Source organism: Buteo buteo, chromosome 19 (assembly GCF_964188355.1).
Source record: "Buteo buteo chromosome 19, bButBut1.hap1.1, whole genome shotgun sequence".
Classification (NCBI taxonomy): Eukaryota; Metazoa; Chordata; class Aves; order Accipitriformes; family Accipitridae; genus Buteo; species Buteo buteo.
The window spans coordinates 18,800,194-18,827,417 of NC_134189.1; the positions used below are offsets into that span (position 1 = coordinate 18,800,194).

At 38.9% G+C, this 27,224-nt stretch overlaps 1 protein-coding gene across 2 annotated transcripts in view; it reads right to left on the reverse strand.

Annotated features, from left to right (window-relative positions):
* ETNK1 (ethanolamine kinase 1) overlaps positions 1 to 23,863 on the reverse strand; it is a 35,030-nt gene extending 11,167 nt beyond the window's left edge. Inside the window, exons 1-6 of one of the 2 annotated variants that reach the window (XM_075051392.1) lie at positions 23,578 to 23,863; positions 11,362 to 11,621; positions 10,406 to 10,546; positions 8,717 to 8,859; positions 2,076 to 2,159; positions 246 to 406 (exon numbers count right to left, since the gene is read on the reverse strand). In XM_075051392.1, the coding sequence (XP_074907493.1) occupies positions 246 to 406; positions 2,076 to 2,159; positions 8,717 to 8,859; positions 10,406 to 10,546; positions 11,362 to 11,621; positions 23,578 to 23,733 (945 nt within the window). In that variant the 5' untranslated portion in view covers positions 23,734 to 23,863. Of the gene's footprint in view, positions 1 to 245; positions 407 to 2,075; positions 2,160 to 8,716; positions 8,860 to 10,405; positions 10,547 to 11,361; positions 11,622 to 22,708; positions 22,945 to 23,577 lie in introns of those variants that run through there. The other variant, XM_075051393.1, reaches the window with a different exon arrangement.
* Positions 23,864 to 27,224: the final 3,361 nt, after the last annotated feature.

Consider the following 27,224-nt stretch of genomic DNA (forward strand, 5'->3'; position numbering starts at 1 on the left):
CAGAAATACTCACTAAAAGCTCATCTCCTTGTTTGCTGAATGCTCACTGCCTCTTTCACTAGGAATATTCTACAGAGAATTTTTAACACACAACATAGCAGAAAGCTTCCATAGGCCAGGTTAAAGAAGTTTCTCCTTAGATTCCACAGCGCTCAGAATAAGAAACTGGCAATTAGATTTGTCCATAGAGTAACAGGCTTCTCTTTAGCATTTTAATATATTCTAATCAAGTGTTTGTTATTTACCAGTGCAAACTGATTGACTTGGACATATAGAACTTCAACTTCTTTTTCACTGACTTCTGTGCCAAATCCTTTATATTCTTTGTAGGCCTCAAGGTAAGATCTCAGCCATTGTTCCTGTAATTTTCTGTTAGGATAAAGGCTGTAGTCTACCTCATTTACTCCTAGAAAAAGAAAAAATACCTGTTAGAACCTTCTGGTGTCTAAAAAGACCATTAGAATCAGATTACTGGACTACTTCCCACCTCCCCACCCTCAACACACATGCACAAGCTGATGTGGACTAATTAATACCAGTGTTTTTATTTTGACCTGACTTTATCAGTTACATGTTGGCAAGAATGTCTCTCACACAAATCAGAGCTTTCAACGTAGCAGAGTTTTATGCTATATATGTTTTCAGCCACATACATATTCTTTGAGAGAAGCCTCAAGAAAAAGTATTTGCATTATGAAACAAAAGCCCTCCCAAACATATCAAATATTACATATTTCATAGGAAAAGGGACTTCTATGCAACAATATCCAAAGCTGAATCCAGATGCATATACATCGTCACCAACTAAGCTCAAATATGAGAAAAATTTACTAGCAGTCATTTCTCTCCTCCACAGGGTATTAGTAGAATTAGAAGTCTTATCTCCATAACCACTCTTTTTGCCACACTTTTCTTCCTATACTGGAGGATGCTTAGTCACAGGCCGTAAGGAGTCTGTCAGGAGTCCCAAACACAGTTCACTCCCACTACCTATCATTACCAGAGGACTTGGGAATTCTCCTTAAGTCTTATTTTATGAACTGTGCAACCCCCTAGCACCTAAACTCTTTCCTGTGTCAGATCTACTCAAATTTAGCTTTAAAGAGAATATCAGATTTTTACTGGATGGATAGAGAATAGCAGAGTTACAGCACAACTGTCCTTCATAGGCAAAAGAAGAAAAAAAAAGGTATTTGTGCATTTAAGTCTTCTTACTGTACTTAGCTCTTTAAAGATGGCATCAAACTCTGATAAGTCCCAGATGAAAAATCAAAAGCTCTCAAAGGCATTTTGTAAAGAATTCAACTTGCTTTCCAAATACTTAAATTACCAAGTACACAAATTATCAAGTATACACTCTGAATATTTTTTTTTTAAGATATCTAGACTTAACATTCCATTTGTGAAACAACGACTGGTAGATTAAGGCCCTTAATTTCACCATACTGCACTTTCTGTCCGTACTAATCATTGTGTAGGTTTTTCCTGTCACCCCATCATCTGAAATAACACAGCAAACACTCAAGGTTATTCCTGTCTTACAGGGTAAATGGAATGGGCATTCACTGAAAAAGTTTGAACTAGTTAATGAATGACTCTACAAACACCTTTTTCCCATATCTTAGCCTTTACCTCTCATTTTATGACATGACTCAAGGGCAAGTACTTAGCACACGCATTCAAAGCCACCAAAAAAACCCACATAAGCCTGCCATTTGGAACTGTGGAACCACACAGCATATTTTCAATATACACCTATACTGTAAAAGATACATCTGCACTGTTTAATTATAGTGGGCTGTCTCTGCTGTGTCATTTCACAGAAAGATACTGTGAAAGCTGTGAGTTCTGTATTTATTTAACTCTACAAAAACTTAGGCCATGATGTTCCAATTTCTGGGTTAGCAGAGCTGCAAAAAAAGGGCATTAACTGGCCTGCAAGATAAGACATCAACATATTTTGATACGGTCAGATAAACAGCTATATACCTGTATCTAGATACACAAAGAGAATATGCAAGAATGAGGCTTTTCATAAAACCTGTTTACCTTTACCTCAGAAATCCAATTTTTACCTGCAAATTCATTGAAGTGATTTCCAATGTCATAAGCCAGGTAGTTGTATCCAGAGTACTCATAGTCTATGAACTGCACATCACCTATGAGAGACACAACAGCAGCAACATCAGAGTCCGTATCAAATGAAGTCACAGCCCTAATCCTTTCGTGTCCTTTGAAGTTTTGGGGAAAAACAAAACAAAACCACACACCTGTCTTACTTGTGCCCAGTTGTGTGCACTCAGACATTCCAGGGTAAGGCTGTGATTTTTATTATATGAGATGCCCTTGAGTACTTATTCAAGAAAGCTCTTAGATAATTACTTAGAGCTTACAATTCTCTATTTTTAAACTCTGAATAGCAGAATTTCAATTTTAACTTCTACCACACGAGGGCATCCCTTACCTTCAAAATCAGAAATAGAGCAGAGGATCTTTATTTTATGTAGAAATGGCAGATCCATTTTTCCCGGACTTAAAAAAACAAACAGTCCTGTTTATTCTCACACAAGTGTGCAACCACAGTGGACTGACACATTGCAACATGCTGATATTTCCTTTAACATGTTGATATATACTGCTTCCCCCAACCACACTTACGAAGCAAGACTTCTTCATTGTCGCTTTTTCTAGCTGGATTAAACTAGTCTCAAGAAATCGTCAGACAATCCCCAAGTCCTCAAAACTATGAAACTCTGTAGTGTTATGTAAACAATGACTGATAAAGCAGTAAATACAGCCCCAAAATGTTTCTAAATTACATTTACCTACAGTGAAGCTGGGGAAAATGCTTCACTCAAGGTAATACAGTATTGAAGCTGCTCAATAATGTCTACACCACATCAGTCAAAACATTAACAAGATAGATTAGGTAAAACTAGAGCTCCTGTATTTTAAGGGAATCCAGCAAAATTACTAAAAACATCAGAAAAGGAAGCAATGGATTAACTTAAGAGTGTTTGCCCAAGAACATTAAAATGTAAAACCTTATGTTTCCCACTGGTATGCTGAAATGGGCAATTTTGACAGTTGTAGTGTTCTCCCTCTCTATACCCATTCTTTTGAAGACTAGCTCCATATTAACTCAATAAAAACATACTCCTATTACAACAATTAATCTTCTTAGCATGACTTAAAACATTTTACAGATACTAATGCTAACTACCAAAACTCCAGATCAAAAAAAAGTAAATAAAAAATGTTAAAGTATGTTATGTACTTCCTAGACTAAGGATTGTGTCTAATATACTGCATCCTTAAGAATTATGAACATCATACATATCAAATACAATAGTTTTGCCAGATAAATGTCCTGACCAAGTTACCACAGAACAACTTTGTTAGAAGTGTTCCTTCCTATGCAGTTCATCTTCACCATATTTGAAACACTAACATTAATGTTTTCCAGATGGAAAAATCTTCTCGTCTAAACACTTACAATGGAAGTTAAACCCCGCAACGTGAACAAAATCACTTAGTCACAATCCTCCAAGTCAGAGTTTACCCTTACTTTCACAGAAAGGAAGGACTGCTTACCAAGATTATGAGGTTAAACCTTTTAGGCTCTAACAAACCAACATGAAAGTGGCCTGAAAAGTGGCAAGCTCCTCTCAGGAAAATCTTGTTGGCAATCGAAAATTGAGGTTCTCTAGAACTCTGAAGGGACAAGAAATTTTACAGCAGCTGCAGCCAAGATCTTATAATATTGTCACACATTAACTTTTGCCACTGCTTGACTGGCAGATTCATACACTTGTACTTCCCACTGCTTCTTTAGCACCACTTTTTAAAAGGAGACACCTGTAAGTTACAAGCCAGTCAAAATGCACAGCCCAATCCTGGTTAATATTCTGCTACACAACTGATCTGAATGCCCCCACCCCCCCAAAGATTTAATAATGCTTGTATTTAGGTGTGGTTTTTTTCTTCCTCCCTCACATGAAATACAAACATGGCAGGTAAAAGTCTGCCTGCAAAATAACATAAGAAATACTTAAAATTTTTCATGGGCAAATTTCATCTTGAACATACCTATGTGCTGTTATGCATTTTTAAGTACAGCTAACATTTAAAACTTGCTTCCAGATATAAGTAATATTACATACAATTAACAAGATATGGATCAGGCTGTTACTAGGCACTCTACTATGGGGAAATGCATGTGAACAAGTGATATGGTAAACCTTCAGTCAGCGCACAATAGCACAGTGCATGGCACCAGAAGCCAGCAACAATGGCATACATAATCTGTAGCAGATGAAGAAAATTCGGTAAACTGACATTTGATAAGACAAAAGTTCAAAGTGAGAAAGTCTGGCATTTTTACTTATATCTTTCAGGCTCATGCTATTGTGGAACTCAACCTTAAATTTAATTTTTTGCATGAAGGCTCAAAATAAAGATGCAGACTTCTTTCCGTGAAACTGAAAGAAAGCAAAAACTTTAAGTTTGCCACTTCACAAATGTGTAACACATACATGTCCCAGCTACCGTGTTTTAGAAGAAGCAGAAGAAACTTTGCATTAATCGTTTAAATATCTATAGTATTAGAAGTTACTCTTAAGATTTACTGCAGTTTGTACAGGAAAGCCACTTCTAAAAGATATGGCTTACATTAGTAATTAAGCAGCGAGCTTTTGTTTTGAGGTTTCTAATAAGTACAAAGAATTGGTACAACCCACCGATATCACTGGGAGCAGGCAGACAACAAGAGACACTAGGCTAAGCACATTTGTATTTTATTGAAGTAAGACATGATTTAAAACTAAGCTCTATCATCTCTCTGGAGAAGCTACTATTATCAACAGGAACAGAGACATCAAGAGTAGTGACTATTTCAAGTTGAAATACATTCCCTTCTTCCAGGGATCTCCTAGTGTAGGCAATATGCAATGTCATCTACGAAAACCATAAAAAGATACAAAATGGAATACATGTGTTCCATACACCAGAATTTTTTTTTTTTTTTTAAATAGATCAAGTAGTAGTCAATAAAGCATCTGCTAGATCTCCTCCGGGAACTGAAAGGTATGAGTGTGATGACACCTCTCTTTCTAGCTGCTCTTCACTTTTAATGGTTTAATAAGGTAAGCACTTTCAAGGTGCAAGTCCTAGCTGTATTTACCACAGCAGAACGACGTATCCTGAGTTCTGTCCCATCCTGCTCATCAGGTAAGCCACTGAGGCCCTAGAAGACAGCTTTAGTAAGGACAATGATCTATGCTACAAACATACTTGAAAATTCGCAAATGGGTCATATACCTAAAGAATAATTTTAGCTGTAAATACCCAATATAGCTTTGCAAAACAAAATAGGTTTTTATATCAAAACCAGAAGCCTTAAACATACCTCAGTCTTCAGAAGCACTGAGCACCCACAGACTCCTACCAAAGATCATAGAAAACATTGGGTAGGCAGACGGAATAAACAGAACAAAACTAGCCATCTACCTACACACTTAACTTCCTGGCAGGTGGTTTTAATACATTCAAAAAGAGCACATATAGATACAAACAAAAGAATACTGATACTTGGTCTTACTGAATAGCAAGTATTTGAATACTCTCAAAACATCAGGTATTTTTTGAAACTCCCAGGTCACGCTGGAAAAAAAAAATCCACAGAAAACTAAGAGCATCAGAACACAAGGTCTATAAATAAGCAGTACCAAGCATCAAGCATATTTTGACTATCTTGATGTTCAAATTGTAATTAAAAGCAACATGCAGCTCCCACTTATATCCTTCAAGGAGTAGATGACCGATAATTATAAGTTATGTAAAGTAACACTTGCAGATTTTCATATCCTGAGTGACTGAAAACGGACATTAACAAAACAGCAAGAGACAGAGTTCTCTCAGCCACAGCATAAGCAAATTTAAGTCAGATGAGTGAAACTCCATTAAATGAAGCTAGCACTCAATATGCTATTCCAGTCTCATAAATAAAATTTAAGGACATGAGACCAATTCTTCTTAAAAGCAGTATGTGGCACAAGTATGATTTCTCTTCCAAGTCTGAAAACACGAATTCAAGGCAGAGGACAAGTCTAAAGCAAAGCACTGGGACAAGCCATAATCGTTGTAACTGCATTGGATAGGAGTCCTAGTACATGTTGATAGTCTGTAGGTTAAACACATACACACACACACCCGCCTAGTAAACGTGCAAATTAAGCATTCACAAACAACAAATACAGTATTGCTAAAACCAATGAGTTGTTTTGTTTGTCCCAGCTTCTGAAAAGCCAGATAAACAATACCAACTTTACACAAACTTTACTGAAAAGAAAAAAAAAGTAGTTAATCTATAAGACCAATTCTCTCGCTTTTAATTCCAGTTTAGGGTCACCAAGGTCTTTGTTACACGGAAGCCTTTCTAGATGGAAGACTAAACTTAGTACAAGTATAGCATCACCATAGCTGTTAACTACCTTCATACGGTTTGTTGCCATTCCTAATGAACCTTTAAAGATTCTATTTTGTGCCCTTGCAAAATCATTTGTATACCAATAAAAGCTTTTGCTCTGCTAAACAGAATTCCAGCAATACATGTTTATTTACAGTTAAAGCTGATCTTCCACTTCTAAAATCATGTTCCTCATCTTAGGATTGTACTAACAGATTGATTTTATTTTTTTTTTGCTCTGTAAAAAGTACACTATAAGAAACAACTTTCAAATGACAAATATTCTTTCTACAGATGGCATTGAGGTTTGGTTACTATGAAAATGGTTCCTGCTGTACCCAGTTTGCAGAAGTTTTACAACACAGTACACATATTAAACTTATGTTTAAATGTTGCATATTTATTTCATATTTCCAAGCCTATTTCCCCCCCCAGCTGTTCACAGCTAGCTTGAAGCCAAAGTACTTTACATACCTCCCTCCTCCCCACCCTGTCCCCAAACACTAAGCACTCACACACTCATTATTGTAAGATTGATTGCTCATAAGTGATGCACTGCTGGCATTGTTTTTACTCCATTCTGTTTACAAAAAGAAAAGCATATAGCATTTGTTTTAAAAGTAGGAACCTCAAGCCTATTGACCATGATAGTGAACCTTTTAAAGGCATTCCTTCGTTTTTTTGGCAGCATGGTTCTACTATGAAAAGTGACTATAAAAATTACTTTTACCTCAATGGGTCTGTTCTGGAATGCTAAAATTAAAGGTAGTGTCAGCACTGAAAAAACCCACACAGTAAAAAAAGATTTCTTTTTCATACTACGATATCACAACTCCAATGCATGCACGACCACAAGCTGATTTTTTTTTTTGCATACCTTCCATGCTTCCCCCCCCCTCCTCTTTTTAAGCAGAACTATAACCCATCATTGAAATGAAGTAAAACCAATGGAGTTTGGTACTGAATTCTTAGAATTTAAAATTTACATTAATAGCATTGTACAGGTATACAATACATATGTATATACCTATGTAACTAGAAGTACTAGCAATTCCCTGCAAAAGTGGTATTACTCAGAGAAAAATTTGTATACAAGCCACCAAAAGACTTTATTTTCTCAATTCACATGCATTCAGTGCATATCTGATGCAAAAATTGGTTATACATACACAGCCAGTTTTCATACTAGAACCAACTCCACCATGTTTCTGTTAGTTTTTTAGAACTTGAGGCACATAAGCTTAAGAGGTCAAAGACCAATGATGACTGATGGAGGCGACTTCAGTTCCATTCACAGCTATTTACTTCACACACTTTTGGCTTACATACGAACTGTCTCATCATCTAACTGTCACTAACAAATATGAAGCTACTAAAAGGTATGTATCATCCTCACTTTCAAAAGAAAATATTGATCTGATCTGATGAATTTGTTGCACTCAGCTGAGCTCAGATATTTGAGATGGGAAGAAAGTTGTGCATTTTTACTGCACAATGGACACTTTAGTGTCAGAAGTTTGCCTTTTTTGTTTTAATATCCTGTTTAATTGATTCATTTAGTAACCGAACCTCAAACCACTAAAAACAGAAATACAAGAAACTGCAGGTATGTACAGAAGCTTTATAAATTTTAATCCAAGGCTTTCTTTAATAACATGAATTATGAGTTAAATGTATTATAATCAAAACAAAAATTAATCTTTACTAAAACATATACTGCCTACAACTGTTTAAATAAGCTATGTATTTACAAAAGAAATCTTTAAGATGCCTATGTACCTCATGCAGAAAACAGAGTCACTGAATGTAGCATTAAGTAGCACTAAGATACTTCATTATGAAAGTGTATTCCCACAATCACAAAACAAAACAATACATGTATAGGAGATAATGTCTTCAGGTTATTTTCTATGTTTGTATGATTATTTTTTTCTTCATAAAAGCTTTATACAACTGGAATAGAATTAACATGAACTACATACTTTGAAGCCTAGTCATACAGGCAGACTAGGGATTAACAAATTCATTAAAGCAATTAACACCAACATTCTTCCTCTGTACATTAACATACAGATGAGAATTAGCTAATTAAACAACTTAGTATTTCTACAGATATCACTACCATTACATTGGGTCCTAAAAGCTCAAACTGAGTTCACTTGAACAAGTCAGTAAAATGACACCACTGACGTAGCAAATGCAATTACAGCATAAAGCCACTCACTACTTACTGTTTAGTTCAATACCTACCTCGTTTCTTGTTGTAAATAATATTTTTACACAACAGGTCATTGTGACAAAGTACCACCGGTGATCCTAAATTTGACAGTCTTTCCTTCATCCAGGCCATCTCTTCCTGAAGAACTTGAGGACTCGGAATGTCACGTAAAAACCTTTTCAGGTATAAGACATTTGAGAGTTAATATTTAGTACTGTGTGTACCATACCAAGCATTTGTAATGGAATTACTTGTTTTCCTCTACGTTCTTCTTGCAAATAATTCAACAGACCTTCTCCCAAACCAGGGCACTCTTTCTCCTGGCACAACAGCAGTCAAACTATGACAATTATTTCCCTGTCCTCCCCCCAAAAAAAAATTTCTGAAGATTATCTGTGCTGTAAACATAACAGTAGTCCAAAAATCGGGAGTAGAACTTGCATACACTCCTGCACATTTTTAAAGGAGTAAAGAGTAAAAGGGTTATAGCATGAATTTCATTCACTTTTTGCTCATGTTACATCCTTCAAGGATACACAACAGTAAGTACCAAGTACTATATGTATCTATACAGAGGAAATGAGACATTCATTTTTACTTCTAGTCACAGTAAATATGCTTAAGTAGCCATTTTATCTTCTAGATTTTCAATTAACTATTCAAGTTCTCAGTTTTCCTAAGAATTGTTGTCGAAAAGAAAAAAAAAAAAAAATCAAACTTTGCTAGAGCATTCTTTAATTACAATGCAGCAAGAAGGGCAGCTGGCATCAGTGATTTCAAAGAAGTTCCACAAAGAATTTAAACTGGAATCTGCTTCCTGAGCGACATGACATTTGATGATATTGCACAAACAGTGCCTAATTACAGTTTTAGCTTAAAGTTTGATCTCCACTCCCCAAGAAACATTGTCTTCAACTCAAGACAATGATTACATTTAGATTAGAGCACAGAAATTTTATTTAGGTTAAATATTGCTCCTAGTTTTGCCATTCCTCTCATCCCAGTCTTCCAGTGACTGACACTAGAACACTTTGAAATACTTCCTTATTTTGTTAAGCTCCTAAGAACCATGGTTCGACTTACAACTCAAGAGCTATACTGGGATGCAAAAAACAAAAAGTAATTAAACCCTTAAACCCAGGTGACACCATTATTCATACTTCATGATAGCACAGGTCTAGAATGACTGTGTGGATACCTTTTCCTCCTCTGGAAAACACTTTGGGAGTTCATCCTATCACCCAAAACAGCCTTTCATTAACTTTACTTTTACATCAGCCAATTTTAGACAAATTTATAAACTGAACAAATACAAGACCGATAAGACATGCAGGTTAGAATGAACAAGCAGCAGTACTCTTGCAACCCCAGGAAACATGCTTTTAGTATTCACATAGATCTCAGTTTGAGACTGATGGTTCTCTTAAAAATTGTTGAGACAACTACCTGAAGTACATGACTTGACCTTGATTCTTTAACATTAAGTGTCCAGTCAAACCAAGAGCTATATGTACACATACACAATATACCAAATGAATTTAAAAACTCTCCTTATCATATTTGACATATATACAGCTACTTCAGTATACAAGAGTATGACAAAACTCAAAATTTTACAAACTTAACATTATGTGGTAACACAAACCTGTTTTTTTAAATATTCTTCTACCCCTCAACCAGAAAGAATGGGAAGTCAGGCAAGCACGTATTCAAATACCTACCTTTTATTTACTTCCTCATCTGCAAATTCTGTGGGTATAAGAGAGAAGTATTTCCCCATCTTCAGCCACAGATTAGATTTAGGGATCCATCCATTGTGTGCATGAATAGTATGGATTTTAGCAAGCTGTCTGGCAATGAGTCTAAAAAAAATAGTTTAAATTAATGTTATATTGAATGTATATCTGACAAGTCTTTATTATATTTTTCCTAGCAAAAAGACAACTACAATATATTTAACAGAAAAATTGTAAAAAACGCAGCAAAGGAATCCAAAGAGGGTTTAAACAAGAGCAGCACAGCTATAGGGTAGCATCTTTCAAGACTCAAAAGGTCATTAACAGCACTACTTGAGGGAGGGGAGGCAGGAGGGATTGGAGTTCAGTTACAGCATGCATACTTCACCTGTATTTACAGTCTCTTCAACTTGCTTATATTTAGAAGAGTTGACTCATATTAGCTGCCATTGTTAGGCAAATGCATTTCAGTACGTACATGAAAAACTAAAATCTTAAGACATCAGTACTTTCCGTTCACTGCTAATAGTTTCAAAAATTATGTCTCAATGGAAGACTATCTTGAACCTATTCACAAAAGGAATGTATTAGAAACAGAGCTAGGAGTACTTGCTTTAATCAAGTCCAGCCCCTTACAACTCCACTTTGTTAAATGATCTCCGTAATGGTAACATGCAAGTGTTAAAATAATCACAATAAGCAGACCTCTAAGCAGTCTTCTGGGAAGGCAGCAAGGATCATTTGTTCAGCACTGGAATACCATGATAACTAAGATAGAGGACAGTATGCTGTCAAGAGTGTGAACATCAATTTAGTGCAGGCTTATAAATATTTCTTTTCTGCCTCCTCATAAACTAAGCTTGAGATCCTTTGGGCCTGACAGAATACCATAAATGCATCATAGAACTTGAATAATGAAATAATAATTTTAAAAACCTTACCTGAAAATATCTGGATTGCATACATGCTCTGGATCCAGTGCTTCTCCCTGCATGAACTCGTAGCACAGGCCATTATTGAAAGTACAGTATAGTTGAGGTGCACAGCCATGGGCCTGCAACACACGGAAACTCTTCACTTCCTCATCTCGATCTACTAAAAGCTCGGTCTTATTTCCATAGATCCTAACTAGAACAACATCATCTGTTATGTCACCCACGTAGCAGCCAATTAATTTATTGGTGATTCCATCGGTGAATAGCTGAAAAGTAAAAATAATGTGTAAGCAACTCAGATCCACATTTTCAACGTGCAGGAAAAGAATGCGGGGTTATTCTTTAGTTCACGAAACACAAATGCTTACTAGATTAAGCATTAACAAAATAAATCTTTAAGATATAGGAAAATCATGAAGAAAATTGCAAGGACTTTTACCAGTAACATAAAAAAAAAGGAAAATGTGAAAACATGCTATAGTGAATTACAGAAATACTACATGCAATAACTGAGAGCTCAATATTGTAAAATGAGTTTCCATATAACCACTCTGAAACTGATAGATTAAAATGGCTGAAATCAAAGCCCCAACAAGGCAGCAATCCTAAACAGGTATAGAAACAGTCATGAATACAGGTAGCATGAAAACAAAAACAATTTTGATGCACTTCAGAATTTCAATATTTCCTGATCACTGCACAACCAGTAAAAGATACTCCTGAAGTTCTAGACTACTCCTTTTAAAAAGCAAAATTCAGGTCAGAAACAGTTCAAGTTCAGTGGTTATCATCTTCCCACTAGCCTTCAGGTTTTACTGATTGAGAACAATTCCTACAGCTGCTCTGGTTCCTCTGCAAATTTGAGACAGTACTTAAGATTCAAGACCCTAGCCTTCAGCCTCAAGTACCATTCCAAGTTTAAAAGCTTCTGACAAGACCCACTATCCTCTCGTTTTACTACATGCCATTTAAAAGATTAAAAAAGCATTTTAAGTCCTTACCATTAAGTTGTATATAAATGTAATTTTTAAAGCCTTCCCATTTACTAGACTTTGACCAGTCTAGTCACTGATGCCTGAACATAATGAAGATGAAGTAAATTGTCTACAAAAGTAAGAGCATTATTTAAGCATTATGTTTACATCTAATGACAATCTACTCACTGCCTTTCAAATAATGATGGAGGTATGTATACTACAAGTTCCCAGCTCTGGAAAGGATGGGGGTGGACCAAAAAAACCCACTCCTTAACCACTGCTCTTCCTTTCACATTTGATGATGATGCCTAAAATAGTCATTATACAGGCTGAACTCCTGCAGATGTTACCTGACAAGCAGACTAGATCCTGAGTTACTGGGCTGCATGTACCCAGTTGCATGTAGTCAAGCATTTGAAATCCCACTCAATGCCTGCAAGAGTAACACAGCAGTTCTTAATCTCCTTGTACAATCCAGGACAGCTTTACAGCTCGGAAAACAGACGTTTGGCACTTTCAAACTCTGCACGTTGTCAACTCAGACTGAATGTTTAAGAACTTGCTATATAAGCACTACCCATATTAAATCTAACTGTTAGGTAGGTGACTGAAGGACAGGCCATTAACATTCTCAGGTGACAAGCAACATCACAAGCAAGAGCATCGATGTTTTTGTAACTACTGAACAGTCTCCTGCAGTCTTAAACATAAGTAGTAAACAATTTAAAGTCAAGGTTCTCACAGCAACTGTAATTTATATTCAAGTATTTTTTTTCTTGCTCTTTACAGTCATGCCTCTTCTCCCATTCTGTTGCCCCCAAAACCCTAATTAAAACTTAATTAAAAAAGAATAATCCCTCCCACAAAGAACAAAGCCTCCTTTCAGGACCTTGCACTAAAACAGAAAAGTGACCAGCAAGAAGTAGCTTCAAGTTGGTTAACATACACAGTTAGACATACACAATTTTCCCTTGGGAGGACATCCTGCAAGTTTAACTTAACACCTTTCTTTAGGAAGTGCTTTCACCATTAATTCTCATTTAGTTAACTCTACTGCCATATGCACAAGACAAATGGAGGTACGGTCTGATCACATTTACTTGAACTTTTTCAAACTATGCAGGTTCTTGAAGCTGCAAGCAGCTTTTATTCAAAGGCAACCTGAAGACCCTGGATAGTTTTTTTTAATTCCTAATTGTAATAGAAGTCAGAAAATCAGCTGAAGAATGAAACCTATTTATCAGAATTACAATACTAAGTGTTCAGTGACAACAGCATGAACTCATTTACTGATGTCCACTCACACATCCTCCCAACATTTTCTCCCTCCCTCAAGTCCTAAGTCAGGCCCAGAACAAAAATACTGACAAATAGACTGGTCTGTTGCTTTTCAGATCTTATACTAAACCTTAATATTTCATGAAAAGATACTTGTATTAAAAATACATGTCAACAAGAAACTTCTCTACAGGCAATATCATTCCTTAAAACCTTGGACAGTTTGGGTTTTTTTTTTGTTGTGGGTTTTACATTTTTTGGTTGGTTTGTTTGTTTTGTGGGTTTTTTTGTTGTTGTTTTTTGCTTTTTTTTTTTTAAATAAAGCAAAACAGAGTTCAGAAACCTTGACACACACACCCCCAAGCGGTAGCCTTTATTTTGAAAAGTAAAGTGGTATCATTCAAACGCAAGTGACAGCTTATTTCCAAATCTCAGGGGTTTAGAGAAATCAAGCATTAGGAGCAATTTTTTTTAATTCCTAGAGAAAAAATTCTGAAGTTGGCTCAAGTCTCCCCATTTAGGAAGACACAGGACTTTCACAGTGGAAGATGCCATGTTTTAGCTATTATGCCTTGCCTTCCTCAGCAAACCCATGTAATGCGGTGAACGCACTCCTGCAGAAAAGGACTGGGAAAGCTTTAGCTGTCATCACAAATAACAAGAAATAGCTCAAGTTCCTGAGTAGCAGAGGATATGAAGGTATTACATTTTCTTAAGCAGTTATGAATACTCAATCTTATAGAAGTAGGTTCAGCAAATCATATACCTTTCATCCACACAGGGTAACCACAAATTCAAATAAACCTGCTTACAAAGCCTCTTTGATTGACTCAAAATTAAGACTTCACAATTTATGGACACATTTTATTACTAGCTATTATTTTAATAGCCCAGAAAAGGAGACAAGTAATGAAGAATCTTGCCTTAAACAGTGTTCATAGCAACTAAATGTTATAATGTTAATCAGCGCAACTAAGAAAACTATACCATTTAGCACCACAGATACTGGTTTTCACATTAAAAAGAATACAACTGTACTCTAACACTGTTTTCTCTGTGGACATAAGCATATTGTTGCAACAATGCACATACCATATTCAAGAGAAGGATAATGCGCTGGAGCAGCGTTACCTAGTTTGAACAGGCAGTACTTAAATGCATTTCAAGTATGGCTTGTAAATCACAAATTACATGTTTATATTATAACATATCCATTCATAACCTTCTCCCTTGTAAGTGTAGTGCCACAAACTATTTCGATCAGAAGGGACCTCCTGTCATCATCCAGTTCACCTCCCTGCTCAAGAAGGACCAACCAGAGCCAGTTGCCCAGGATTGTGTCCAGTGATCTCCAGGAATTCTGGAGACTCTAAAATCTGTCTGGGCAACCTGTTCCAGTGTTTGACCACCTTCACAGTAACAAAAAACCAACCAAACAAAAAAAGCTTTTCCTGTGTTCAGACAGAATTTCACATGTCTTATTTTGCATTCATTGCCTTGTCTGTCACTGGGCACTAAGAAGAGTCTAGCTCCCTCTTCTTCATTCCCTCCCATCAGGTATTTATATATATAAAGATCCCTGCAAGCCCTCTTTTTTCCAGGCCAAACAGTCCCAGCCTCTCCTCATATGAAAGATGCTCTAGTTCCTCAGTCATCTTCACAGCCCTTTGCTGGACTTGCTCCAGTGAGCCTGTATCTTATACTGGGGAGCCAAGAACAGGACACAATACTCTAATATGGCAAATCAATGTAGAAGTATTGATTCTCATACATTTTAGCATAAAACCAGAATTAACTCATTAAAAAGTGTAAAGAGCACTTTGCAGAATTGTTTTGTGTTAAGATGTTGATCGAGTTAAGTATCTTGTCTGCAATACTTAAATGAAAACTTCTGAAATGTAGCATTAGAAAAAGCTCTTATCCTGTCATTGCAGGGCCAAAAGAAAAGTGAAAGTTCCGCTGAACTAAGATGGATCAAAACCAGCAAGTATAAAATTCACTACCCCCTCTGAAGAGAAAGAAGTCTATTGTCTTCATCGAATAGCAAAGGCAGCAAACAAAATGGGTAGTAATTCCCAACATACAACAGCACTATTTCAAATCACTGGAACTTGTGCTACCATTCTCTACTTCTTATAAAACAATCCTCTAATGAAGCTTGCCTTTCCCTCCATACAAAATTGTACTAGAAAAAGACAAAGCTCCAAGGCCATCAGAAATAGTCATACTACAAAAAAATAGTCATTAAGTAGCGCTGATGCAAAAAAACAGTAAGAATTTGACTTCCTTGTGCTGTTAAACAAGAAACTTTTGGCACTGTACAGCTTCTGTCATGCTGCACAGGTCTATTATCCCCTTAAAACAAGTCTCATTAGTGTTAATAAAAAGAAATCTACAACAAGGAAATTGGACTCCCTCAACTGATAATTTAGGAGCTCTACTTCTTATTAGCATCTATTTGTAACATGCTGCTATAAGTAATTGTTTACACCCAGGAGCATTTTAGTTATTGCTTCTTAAAAAGGCAGAAGGGTTTGCTTACTGTTCTAATAACATTACTCAGAGTAGACAATTTCCATATTCCATTGTGAGAAAACATCTAATGTTTTCTACCAGTAAAAGAATGTAATACTTTATTCTTTTATTCAGAATGCCTTTACTGTAGCATTTACAGAATCAGCTTAGAATGCCTTGCCCGAAACATAACTTGAGATGCAGCAGAGCAAAACAGGAGTTCTATAACAAAAGCATCAGCTGAGCAGCATGAACAGAGAATGGACTCTGATGACATGGATAAAATAATCAGTAAACTCAAGGCCATGTGGAAGAAGATGGCAGAATCTACAGAATGTTATGAATACCAGGTAGAAAATTCTGGAAACAAATAAAAAATACAGAGAGCACCATTAGAAGTCAAGAACACAATGCAACAAACACAAAAAAAATCCAGCAGCAAAATACTGGTACCCTTGTAATCTGCAAAAATTTAATTATTGTGATATGTACTTACCACATTGCAGTAAGTACTTTCAGGTGAGGTGATGCAAAGCTAAAACTAATTCTGAAAACGTTTCTAGAAATGGTATTTATACTAGCCCACAATCCAGTCAGAGATCTAGCTTGAAGTCAAGGCTTTGTAGCTCTTGGGAACAAATAGAAACTGTTTACTGAAATGCAGAGTGAAGGTCAGAAAGCTACAAGTAAGTTTGAGTTACTCAAATGCAGTCTCCAAAAGCAGCCCATGGTAGAAACAAAGCCAAGTGAGTCCAGAAAGACCAGAGAAAACTCAACCGAGACATGAAGCATCTTTGAGACAGACTTTACCCTAGAAGCACTCTTATCAGCAACAATCAGGTTATTAGATTCCTGAAAAGGGCATGTGATGGGTACGTTCCCATCTCATAAGCAGATGGTTCAAGAAAAGCTTATATCTCATCCAGTTCAGATAAAACCAGGATTGTTTATCTGGTGTTCAAAACCACCAGATTGTTCCAGGTGTTCAAAAGAATGAGAACGAAATTATTATCACATGTAACAAGCATGAACAGGCAGAAATAAAGCATCACAGGGCAAAGTAGAAAGCACTTATTCACAAAAGAGATGTAAAACCAAACAGATTTTTTCCTTCTAGACTGTTATTACATCCATAAGAGGAGAAATATAGAGCGCATTATTGTACTGCTGTAGAAACAAAACGGTGATGTGAAGTTTCAACATAAATAAGCAGGTATTCCCCCAATTCTGCTGCTGAACCGCAGACTGCATATTAAGATCTCCAGAAAGGAACAGACTTTTAATACATGCTTCTTTAATGCTCACAAAACTTCAAGTTTGTATTTAGGATAAAGCTTCCATTCTTTCTGGAAAAGTACAGTCTACACAGGCACATCTACAAGTATCCATCTCAAGAATTGAACTTCTTGAAACAAGATTAGTTATTTCTCCATCTCTTCTTTCTGTAGCTATTCATAAAAGGACGAAGTACAACTACTGGAAAATGCAGGCCTTAGGTAAAATCTCATATATTCAGCAGGGCTTATGAGAAACATAATTCAAAGGTCTCCAGGCTCTGGAGCCATATCATCTAGATCATTACATTCAGCAGGTGAAAGCCATTGTCTACACAATTTTGGTGGTCAGATGACAAGGAACAAGACCATTTGGTGTTAAAGTACCAAGGCTAGCATAGAGCCAGTAAGTCAACGGCACCGTTCTATGGCAAGTTTGGCCATAAGCTGAACTAGCAGTGTTCTGCTGAACTTTTGGGGTGCACTGCCATGACAGCAGCATGGAGAAAGCAATACCACAACTACCTATGCTATATGCTATCACTTAAACATTTTTTTTTGGCTACCAAGCCACGAACCCTGCAGTTTCAAGTAAGAATTCAGGGGCGGGGGGGGGGGGGGTGGTGGTGGTCATGATGTGTGGTTTTTTTTTTTCTTTTGGGGATTCTGTTTTGGTTTGGGGCGGGGGGGGAGGTTGTCTTAAGGTCTTAACTGAAGTTTCACATCCTCCATATTCTCAGTATAAATACCATTTAAAATTACATTCAGTAGCCTACTATTAAATGCTACAGATATGTCACCCATTGCAAGGACTGGTTCTGATCTAAATGCATGACTTTTATATCAGAAGAAAAACCCCAAAGAGAAATTATATATTTTTCATCTTGTTTCTGAAGAATATTCTCCTACCTGAAAACAGTCAATATCAGGTAACTAGTTAAGACTTTTAAAGTGGTGAATTGTTTTAAATCTTTTTACAGATTTTGTGATACTGATGAAAACAGTAACAGATAAATCAAAAAAAAAAAAGCTAATGGAAAAGGAGTCCAAGACTCTATTTGAACTCAAAGAATTAATTTGCTACTCCTCCCCGTGAAAGATTTTGACATGAAACGGCTACGTAACAGCGCGTGTGAGAAAACAGGAACTAAAACATCTTGGATAGCTACCTTCCTTTCCAATGTTACAAGTCTATAGCATAAATTATATGCCATTACACAACCAGATCCAAGCTGTGCCTAAGCAAATATTGGTTCTCTGTAATTAGAACCAGTCACCCAATACAAACACACCTATATCATGCACTGTGATGTGGCACATCAATCACATAAAGTCACCACATGCACAATTGCTGCCTGTCCCACTGATACAACAACAACAACAAAAAAACCCACTTTACAGGAAGGGATTGAGATTATCAAGCTCCATAAGAATGGAGAAACCAATCCAGCCTCAAGTGACATCTAATACTGCCTACGTTTCCCACTTACTGTGACATTGCATTCAAGGCACACCTCAAATTACAGTTTTTCCACAACACATCAGCAATGCAGCCCATTCTGCAAGTCTTAACTTTTCTTTTTCTTTCCTTCACTCATCACTTCTGCATTTAGCGATATTAGCACTTCAGGATGTTAATCTGTGAACTCAGTCCTTCCTCTTTACATGGTAACTACTTTCACAACTGCTGAAGAGCACGATGTCCTAAAAACACCCAAGCAATAAAAATATCTCTTGAAAAATGTAATGACATTGAGATACAAAACAAAAAGTTACTTTGTTTCCCAGAGACTAACATTTTCTGTATCCATTCAATTATTACAATGCTTTAAATCCCACACTCAGTCTGTTTAAATAAACTGTGAAATATTTTAACTAGTTCAGAAATCTGAACCTAATCATAGTTTGTAATAAAGAAAATACCAAGATCTACACAAGCAAAGAAATTAGAGCAGCAGCCAGAAAATACTGCCTGAAGAAAAGCTATTGAGTGCAAGTCAGTAAGAAAAAGCAGATACAGGGAGAAAAGCTAACCTGGTATATAAAAAAAAAAAAAAGGGGGATGTTGTTCTGCTAGTGAAAGTACAATTGTTTATAAGCATAGCTCTGTCTTGGATCGTCACATTTCATAGCGCAGGAACAAATCTTTGCAAATAATTATAAAATGCTGCAGTAGTAAAGTCATGTAAAGTGTTAATAAATGCAAAGACATGTACATCTTGCCAACAGAGTACCAGAAAACAAGCAAGGTCCACTTATTTCAGAGAATAAAAAAAACCCAAATTTAACTACACTTATTTGGAGATGATTGGAGCTTGCAGGATTCGGGGGTGGGGGGCAGGGGGAATCATAATGAAGAATTTGATCACCTTTGCAAAGCTGATCCTTCCCCCCCCCCCCCGCTCCCCGGTTTAGGCCACAAGGAGACTACTGTTTGCTAACATACACTTTTTATCATTTTAGATCTCTGAATGATTTTGCAGATGAGTTTTTTTTTCACACATAAGATATCATGCTGGTCTATCCAAATAATGGTGTAAATTAACACTATGAATATTAAGCCTTTTCATCAACAAAAACAAGCAGCCTTTATTCTCAATGTTAAAGATTACTTCAGAATGGAAAAATACAGATTGTTTTTCCTGCACCGTAACATTACACTGCAGATAGGAAATTATGTATTAACCTACTGAATCCTTCATTATAACCAGACCTACAAGATGGACAATAGGTCATGGGATAAAAGAATCCTGAATCTGCACTTACTGAAAGGGTAACTAACCTTCCCATACTGTAACCAAACACAGATCCTCCTTCAAATACTAACACAAATCATCTCCATAAAAGAGGAAAAATAAAAAATTCTTAAGGCAGGCAACAGATTCCAAACTGTGATTGTATTTTTACACTAGGAAGGGTGATACAGGTTCTTTAAGACAGTAAAGAGTTAAAACAACTAAGTTTATATTTTCATTAAAAAAGAATTGTCCAGAATATAAAACCTGGAATGTCCACAGTCACAATTCAAGCTGCTTACTAACTCAAAACAGGGTTTGATTGAGTTTTGAAGAGCATTTTTGTTTATGAAATAAAAAACCCCACAAAACTGTTTCTCCTGTTCACCACAGCCAATTTCTGAATTTAGCATGCAGTGAGCTTTTCAGCAGGAGGTTGGAAGAGAGGCCTCCAGAGATCCCTTCCAACTGAACTACTCTACAATTTCATTACTGAAATCAGCTGTTACAGAATGAAAAGCGACTACTGCAAAAAAACACAGATTTGTTTTAATGACATTGCTTTGTATTACTGTAAAGCAGAAAAAGCAAGCCTCAAGAATTTAAGAGTTAGAAAATATAACACCCAGTTCTATACAGCTCCTAGTATATCCACAGATGACAACTGCACAAAGTATGTACATGAAGATCAGTGTTTAGACAGGAAAATTTTGTTTCTCCTTAACAATGTAAAAGGACTTCAATATTTGTACTATTCTGTAGTGATAATATTCATGTATGTCTTGATAGAGGAGATACATTACAGCAGAACTACTTGTGATTCAGCAAATAACTGGCAATGCTTACGGATTCTATAGACTTTTGACAAATAATGCAATAAAAGAATAATTTAAGCACTGAAGATTTAAATTATTTTCATCCTCTATCCTACACTTACGTTCTATACTATGATGCAAAAAAAATAAAAGTTAAAATATATTCATGAATTTAAGTACTTATAAATCTTACAGAAAGTGAGGATTATGCATTAAAATTTTCTAGCTACACTGTTTCAAAATTGTTTACCTGACTAAACAATTTGACAAACAACTAAATTTTTGCCAGAGAAGTTAATTAACTTTTTAAAGTCAAGCTCCAGACTCTTCAACTTCTTACTAATTGTTTTGACCCAAGAAATACTAAAAGCAAAGGCAGCTAAGAGCAGAGTTCAACGGAGGAAGTAGTAGCTCGTTCCACCTATCAATGTTCTTTGTCTACTTTGCTATGATGCTGCTGTCTCAGATTAGGCAAGGCAAGCATATTTTCCATGCAATACATGAGTCTCATTTTCATCTCCCTCCTAAATATATGCCCCTCTAATGAGGGGACTCCAAGGCAGACCTTCTGTTCACTCCATCCTCTTAACAAAAACAGTCATCTTTCACTTCAGCATCTCACCATATGTGATGCATGTGTAAGATTGCAGCAGCAATGGTGGTAATACTACTAGTTTCAAACCACATGCATTCTTGCTTGTTAGGTACACACAGCAGTTTAAACACAGACTGAAGAGTTAAAAATAAAAGGCCACTAGTAAGCTTCATGAATAGGATGTTCTTCTGCTGTTCAAAAGGAAAAAAGTGAGCTGAAAAGTTTTGGTCTTAAAGTAACTTGGTCAAAACAAAACTCAAGACAATTTTTAGACAGAAACTTCTAACCACAGATAGTAGTCTATTACTTTACTATTGTATGACCAGTCAGATGAGTCCCTGTTCCACACCAATGGTACCCATGGTTTTTATTCTATTAATTGCTTTTTCTGAAGAGGACGACAGAGGAAGTAAGCAGCTTTTTTTTTTCCTTAGGCCTACTACAACTTTCCCAAAAGGTTAAGAGTCATCCCTCCTTAATAAGAAAATGTTTTGGGTTTGTTTATTAGCATTCCTGTATGAAAGAAAGAAAAATATTCTGTTGAGAAGTACCCTCATCAGAGAGCTGAAAGAACAAAAACATGTCTAACATGAGGTAGTCCTGCAAGGAGCAGGGAGTTGGACTCATGATCCTTACCGGTCCCTTCCAACTCAAGATATTCTATGATTCTATGAACTCCAACAACTCTGTTTACTATTACATGTTGTAAAGCTGTCTTCATTGCACCTCAAGATGTTGGGACTGTGCTTAACTTACAGCTACAGCCCCCAAAGAAACTACTTGGAAAAACCTCATTAGCTTTATTTTCATACTAACTGGACTGGCATGCATCAAGTTTCTTCTCTTATCAAGAAACTTCAGGGAATTTCAGCCAATTCATGTGCTATTACCTCAGTGTGCTCAGTTTTTCTATACAAGTTACTTCCAGCAGCTCTCTTCAGAGAAACTTCACTAAAATAAGACACTTCCGCATACTAATAACTGCTGAGTAACACAGTTTAAGAGCATATAATAAAACGCTCAACGCAGACTGTAACTGAACTGCTATTTTAGCCAGGTAAATCGACAGAAGGCTCGTATGGGGCCAGGTTAAGTATATTCTAGAAGCACAACAGCAGCCAATCCTCAGGCAGATGACTCGTCATAAATATGAATGATCGCTCACCTAGAGAATACCAGAGACTGAGCGGCGATACTCCTGCATACCGTCAAGACGGAGGGACGCAAGCAAGCCTCACGTTAACGGGGCTGATACTCACCGGGATACCGTCAGCCCCAAACCGAACCCCCCTAGCGAATCCAAGGCGTGTATTTATTCACTACACGCGACGGCGTGGGGAGGAGAGCCCGCCAAGGGCTCCCTCACCGATGGCGCCCAGGGGAGCGCCCCAGCCCCGCGCCCGCTGCCTCGGCGGCCGTTACCTCAGCGGCCGTTACCTCAGCGGCCGTTACCTCAGCGGCCGCCCCCCTCCGCGCCACGGCAGCCAGCCGCCCCCCCCCGCCCCCTCTGCCCCGGGGAGGAGGCAAGTCCCCCGCCGCTTTACGAACACGCCCTGCTCGGCACGGACCCAGCGAGGGTGAAGCTTCCCGGCCCTCCCTTCCCCTCCCTCGCCGCCACCGCAGCCCTCGGCCCCCGGGCCGGCAGCGGGCGTCGCGGGTGGAAGAGTAATCCCCTCCGCTAACCCGGGGTGGGGGGGGGAAGCCCAGTTTCGGCGGGGAGGGCACAAGGGGAGGAAGAGGAAAGCGGGCGACGGGGAAGGAGGAAAAGCCGGGAGGGGGCAGGGGATGCTGCCGCGCCGACACGCCCCGCCGCCAGGCTGCCGAGCAAATGGGGCTCAGCGCAGGGGGCTGCGTTTGGAGAGCGAGGGGGAGGGGGAGGGGAAGGAAGCGAGGCGGCAGCTCCCCCGCACAATGGCCGCCCGCCCGCCCTCCCCCCTTCCTCCTTCCCTCCCTCCCTCTCCACGCTCGGGCTGCCGCATCCCCCGCGGGGGACGCGGGCGCAGGCCCCGCGACGCGCCCGGGCCTCCCCCGTACCTGCAGCGTCACCTCCTCGGGTCTCCAGTGGGGCCGCAGGCGGCGCAGGAGCTGCAGGGCGCCCTGGCGGTAGCCGGGCGCCTCCCGCTCGCTGACAGTGATGTCCAGCTTGGGCACCTCCGGGGAGCCGGGCGGGACGTGGATGTAGTTGGACATGGCGGCGGGCGGGACGCGGCGCGGGGCGGACAAGGGCGGGCGGCTCTCGCTGGCGTCTCCTCCGCGGCGGAGCCGGCAACTGAGGGGGAAATTTCCACTTCGGCTCTCGATAAAGCGGCTCCACCTCCCCCCGGCTGCGGCGCGGGGCAGCCTGGGAGAGCGGGCGGGGTCTGGCGGCGCCCTCCCCCGCCGCCCTCCCTCACGCTCCCTCACCTGCCCGCCCGCCGCCGCCCCCTCTCCCTCCGCGGCCTCCCCCACCTGCCCGCCGCCCCCTCTCCCTCCGCGGCCTCCCCACCTGCCCGCCGCCGGAGCCCGCGGCCGCGGGGCCGCCGGGGAGGCGGTCCGTAAAAGCTCCTCACAGCTGTGGAGGGGGGAGCCGCGAAGGCGGCCGGAGCGGGAGAGCGGCTCCCCTCAGCCGCCGCCCGCTCCCCGGGCGAGCGGGGCGTGAAGGAATGCGGCCGGCAGCTGCCGCGGCGCCGCCCAGTCGATCGCCGGGCGAGTGACCGATTGTAAATCGGGCTTCGAGGGAGCTGCTGCCGTTCATTTTTGTCTTTCGTTTCTGCGCCGGCCTCCGCAGCAGCCCCTTTTGTTCCCCTGCGGGGTGTTTGCCCGCTGACCGCCCTGCTCGGCGTCCCGGTTCCAGCCCGCTGTAGTTCGATACCGTTTGTGGCCCCTGAGGGCACCGAGAAGGTGCCACGCTACGCGCCCGCCCTGATCTAAACGTCTTCGTAAAGATCATCCTTGTCGTGAGCAGTACAGAACAGTTTCGGTCTTTTTTTTTTTTTTCCCCCCTGTTTTATGCTGAAAACCTTGCTACCTCGAAGGTGCGTTACTTTCGGCCAAAACGAACCAGCCCTGACTACATCACAGCAATTTTACCGATCAAGCAAAAAGGGGAAAAAAGAAACAAATGATTCTGTCCCTTTTAGAAATATTTTGATGCTGCCCCTAACATTCCTACAAGTACTCACCTCCTGTCACATTCTGTGATCTTCCCACGCAGGAAACACTGAAGACTCGAGAAGTTCCTCTGTTATAAAGCAAGTTTATTAGGTTAGCCTAAGACACAAGAACTATGCAAACAGAACAACGGCTGTTCTCTTCCCTCGAGAGTTGTTACTCTAAACAGACCCAAATCGGGGGAAAGGGGTGTAATTTATGCACAAAATGAACAATGTCATGAGGGAAACAGCTAGTTCTACAGGTTCAGTTCTCATTATTTCACACACATTCCACCAAAAGTGGAGTGCATTAGTAACCTTTCCACTGTGTCATCCATGACCATCTACTTGTGAATGTGTCTTGTCTTTTACCAAGAATGGCTGTTGTCACCACCGATGGGTTTTGCATGACCTCACTATGTAAGTGCATCATCACTTCTATTCCTATTATTTCTGTTGAACACCTCACCTTATCCCAATATTTCTTCTTTGTTCACTCACCTGTATGCCTTTCCCCTCAGACAGGATTAAACATCTGGAATAATCTGTCAACAATTTTTCAAGTGATTTCCTTCTTAAATCTTTTTTCTCTTACTTCTCATGATCATTAATCTTAGCATTCTCTTCCATCTAAACTTTGGTTCAGACCAACTGTTTAAAACCTTTAGAGCCAAGAATCCATCTTTGTGAGAGTTCAGTAAAAAAAAATTCCTTCTGTTGTATTTAAAAGGAAAATATAATGTTTATGGTTGGTGTTGTTAGTGTAAATATGTTATCCTATGTTAATAGCCTTTTTCTATCAAGTATTAAATGGGTAAGAATATAGGGGTCTGACTCAAATTTCAAGTGTCATAAAATTTCCAGAGCTAAATGTTATAGCTTGAGTACATTTCTAATGGTAATATGCTTTTGGCTTGTCTTTGTTTAAATCTGCTCTCTAAGAAAACCTGTTGCAAGTTTTATAACCCTCTTTCCTGTGATTTTGGGTCTGTCTTTTATATACACCGACTCACCACTTTCTTAAAATCTTCTTTCTCCACCTCACCTGATTGGACCTACCCATTTGTTCCATTAGCCTACTCCACTTTTTCTTCTTTAAAAGTAAGGACATTTTGAAAGTTAAATTCTTTTTTTATTTGAAAAGAAGATTTCTTTAAACACACTCACCTTTATACATTGTTCAGTCCTATAAGTTAGTATTACCACAGGAGCATGATATCACTCTATCTGATCAAGCATGTGATACATGGTGCCCCCTCTGCTTCTGCTTAGGCAGTTTGGTAGATGATAAACTAAAACTTATTTATGGATTAAGGGCAAAGTGACATTTTTGTTGAAATAAAATATCAAAGGTTGAATGCTCCAGCTTCCGTATGTTAATTTCAACAAGAACTGGTCTAAACAGAGATTCAATCTTGCCAATGCTGAACATAATACTCCTACCAGAAGCTTTCAGTTGTTAACTCATGAGAAGCCTTGCTAACTTACCCAAGCCTGACTAAATTTCCAGAAGTTGGCTGTGAGTATATTTTAAACATAAATGGAGGAAGTTGGAGCAGTCATGGTGCTTAGATTGTTTGGGAATTAAGGGAACTGAACTTCTGCCTACAAAATATTTATCAAATAGATGAAAGAACCAAGACCACTTAGGCAGTAGCACCTTCGTCTTTCTGATCATGGTATAAAGACACATCCTTTTTGCTTGTCCTCGTGGTGCATTGGGAATTCTTAATTCCTGTTTTAAAACAGTTCAATAAAAGTTATAGCCAGCTACTCACCCCATTTCCTTTCCTTTTTACCTTTTGTTACCTGCAAAGGTTTGCTGTGTCCAAATCAAACCCCAGAAAACATCTTCTGAAAATGGGACTCTATTTCTCAAGTTTCCAAGAAGAGTATTTTTTTCCTTTTTGAAAAATTTGGTTTCCTTTTTCTTTTCCCTACTCCTGATACCTGTACCCTACAAACTGTGAAATTCATTAATAAGAACTCTAGTGGGTTCCTCACAGGCTACAAAGTGTTCAGGTCAGCTGTAGACTTGTTCTTAGAAAGACCTGATGTGACATGAAGTAAGGGCTCAGGAATAAAAAGAACATGTTTTCTTTTAATGCCTGATATTTTTGTAGGTACACCATACTAAATTAAAGTAATTCATAGATGTACACAACATGGAACTGAAGAAAACAGGGTGCTTTAGTTCTCTCCCAGGCCTGTGCTCTACCAGGCAGTCTGGGCACTGACTACATACAGCCTGACCGACCTGCTTATCCTCACTGTTCTGCCATTCTCTTTTCCTTCTTCTGCTAATCAGAAACCAGGTTGTGCCACTTCATTTATTCCTACATTTTTCACCTTGCCTTTAGGTCAGTGCTGGATGCTTTATAAGATCTTATTAAAAAAAAGAAACCAACAAAAAACCCACCACACAAAGGAAAGAGCAACATCAGGCTCAGAACCAGTTTTAACTTCCCAGGTGCAGTTCTCCTAGCTGCTTTCCAAACCCAGTAATTCAGTAATTGCTTCAGAAGAACTTAGTGCATAAATGTGACTGTA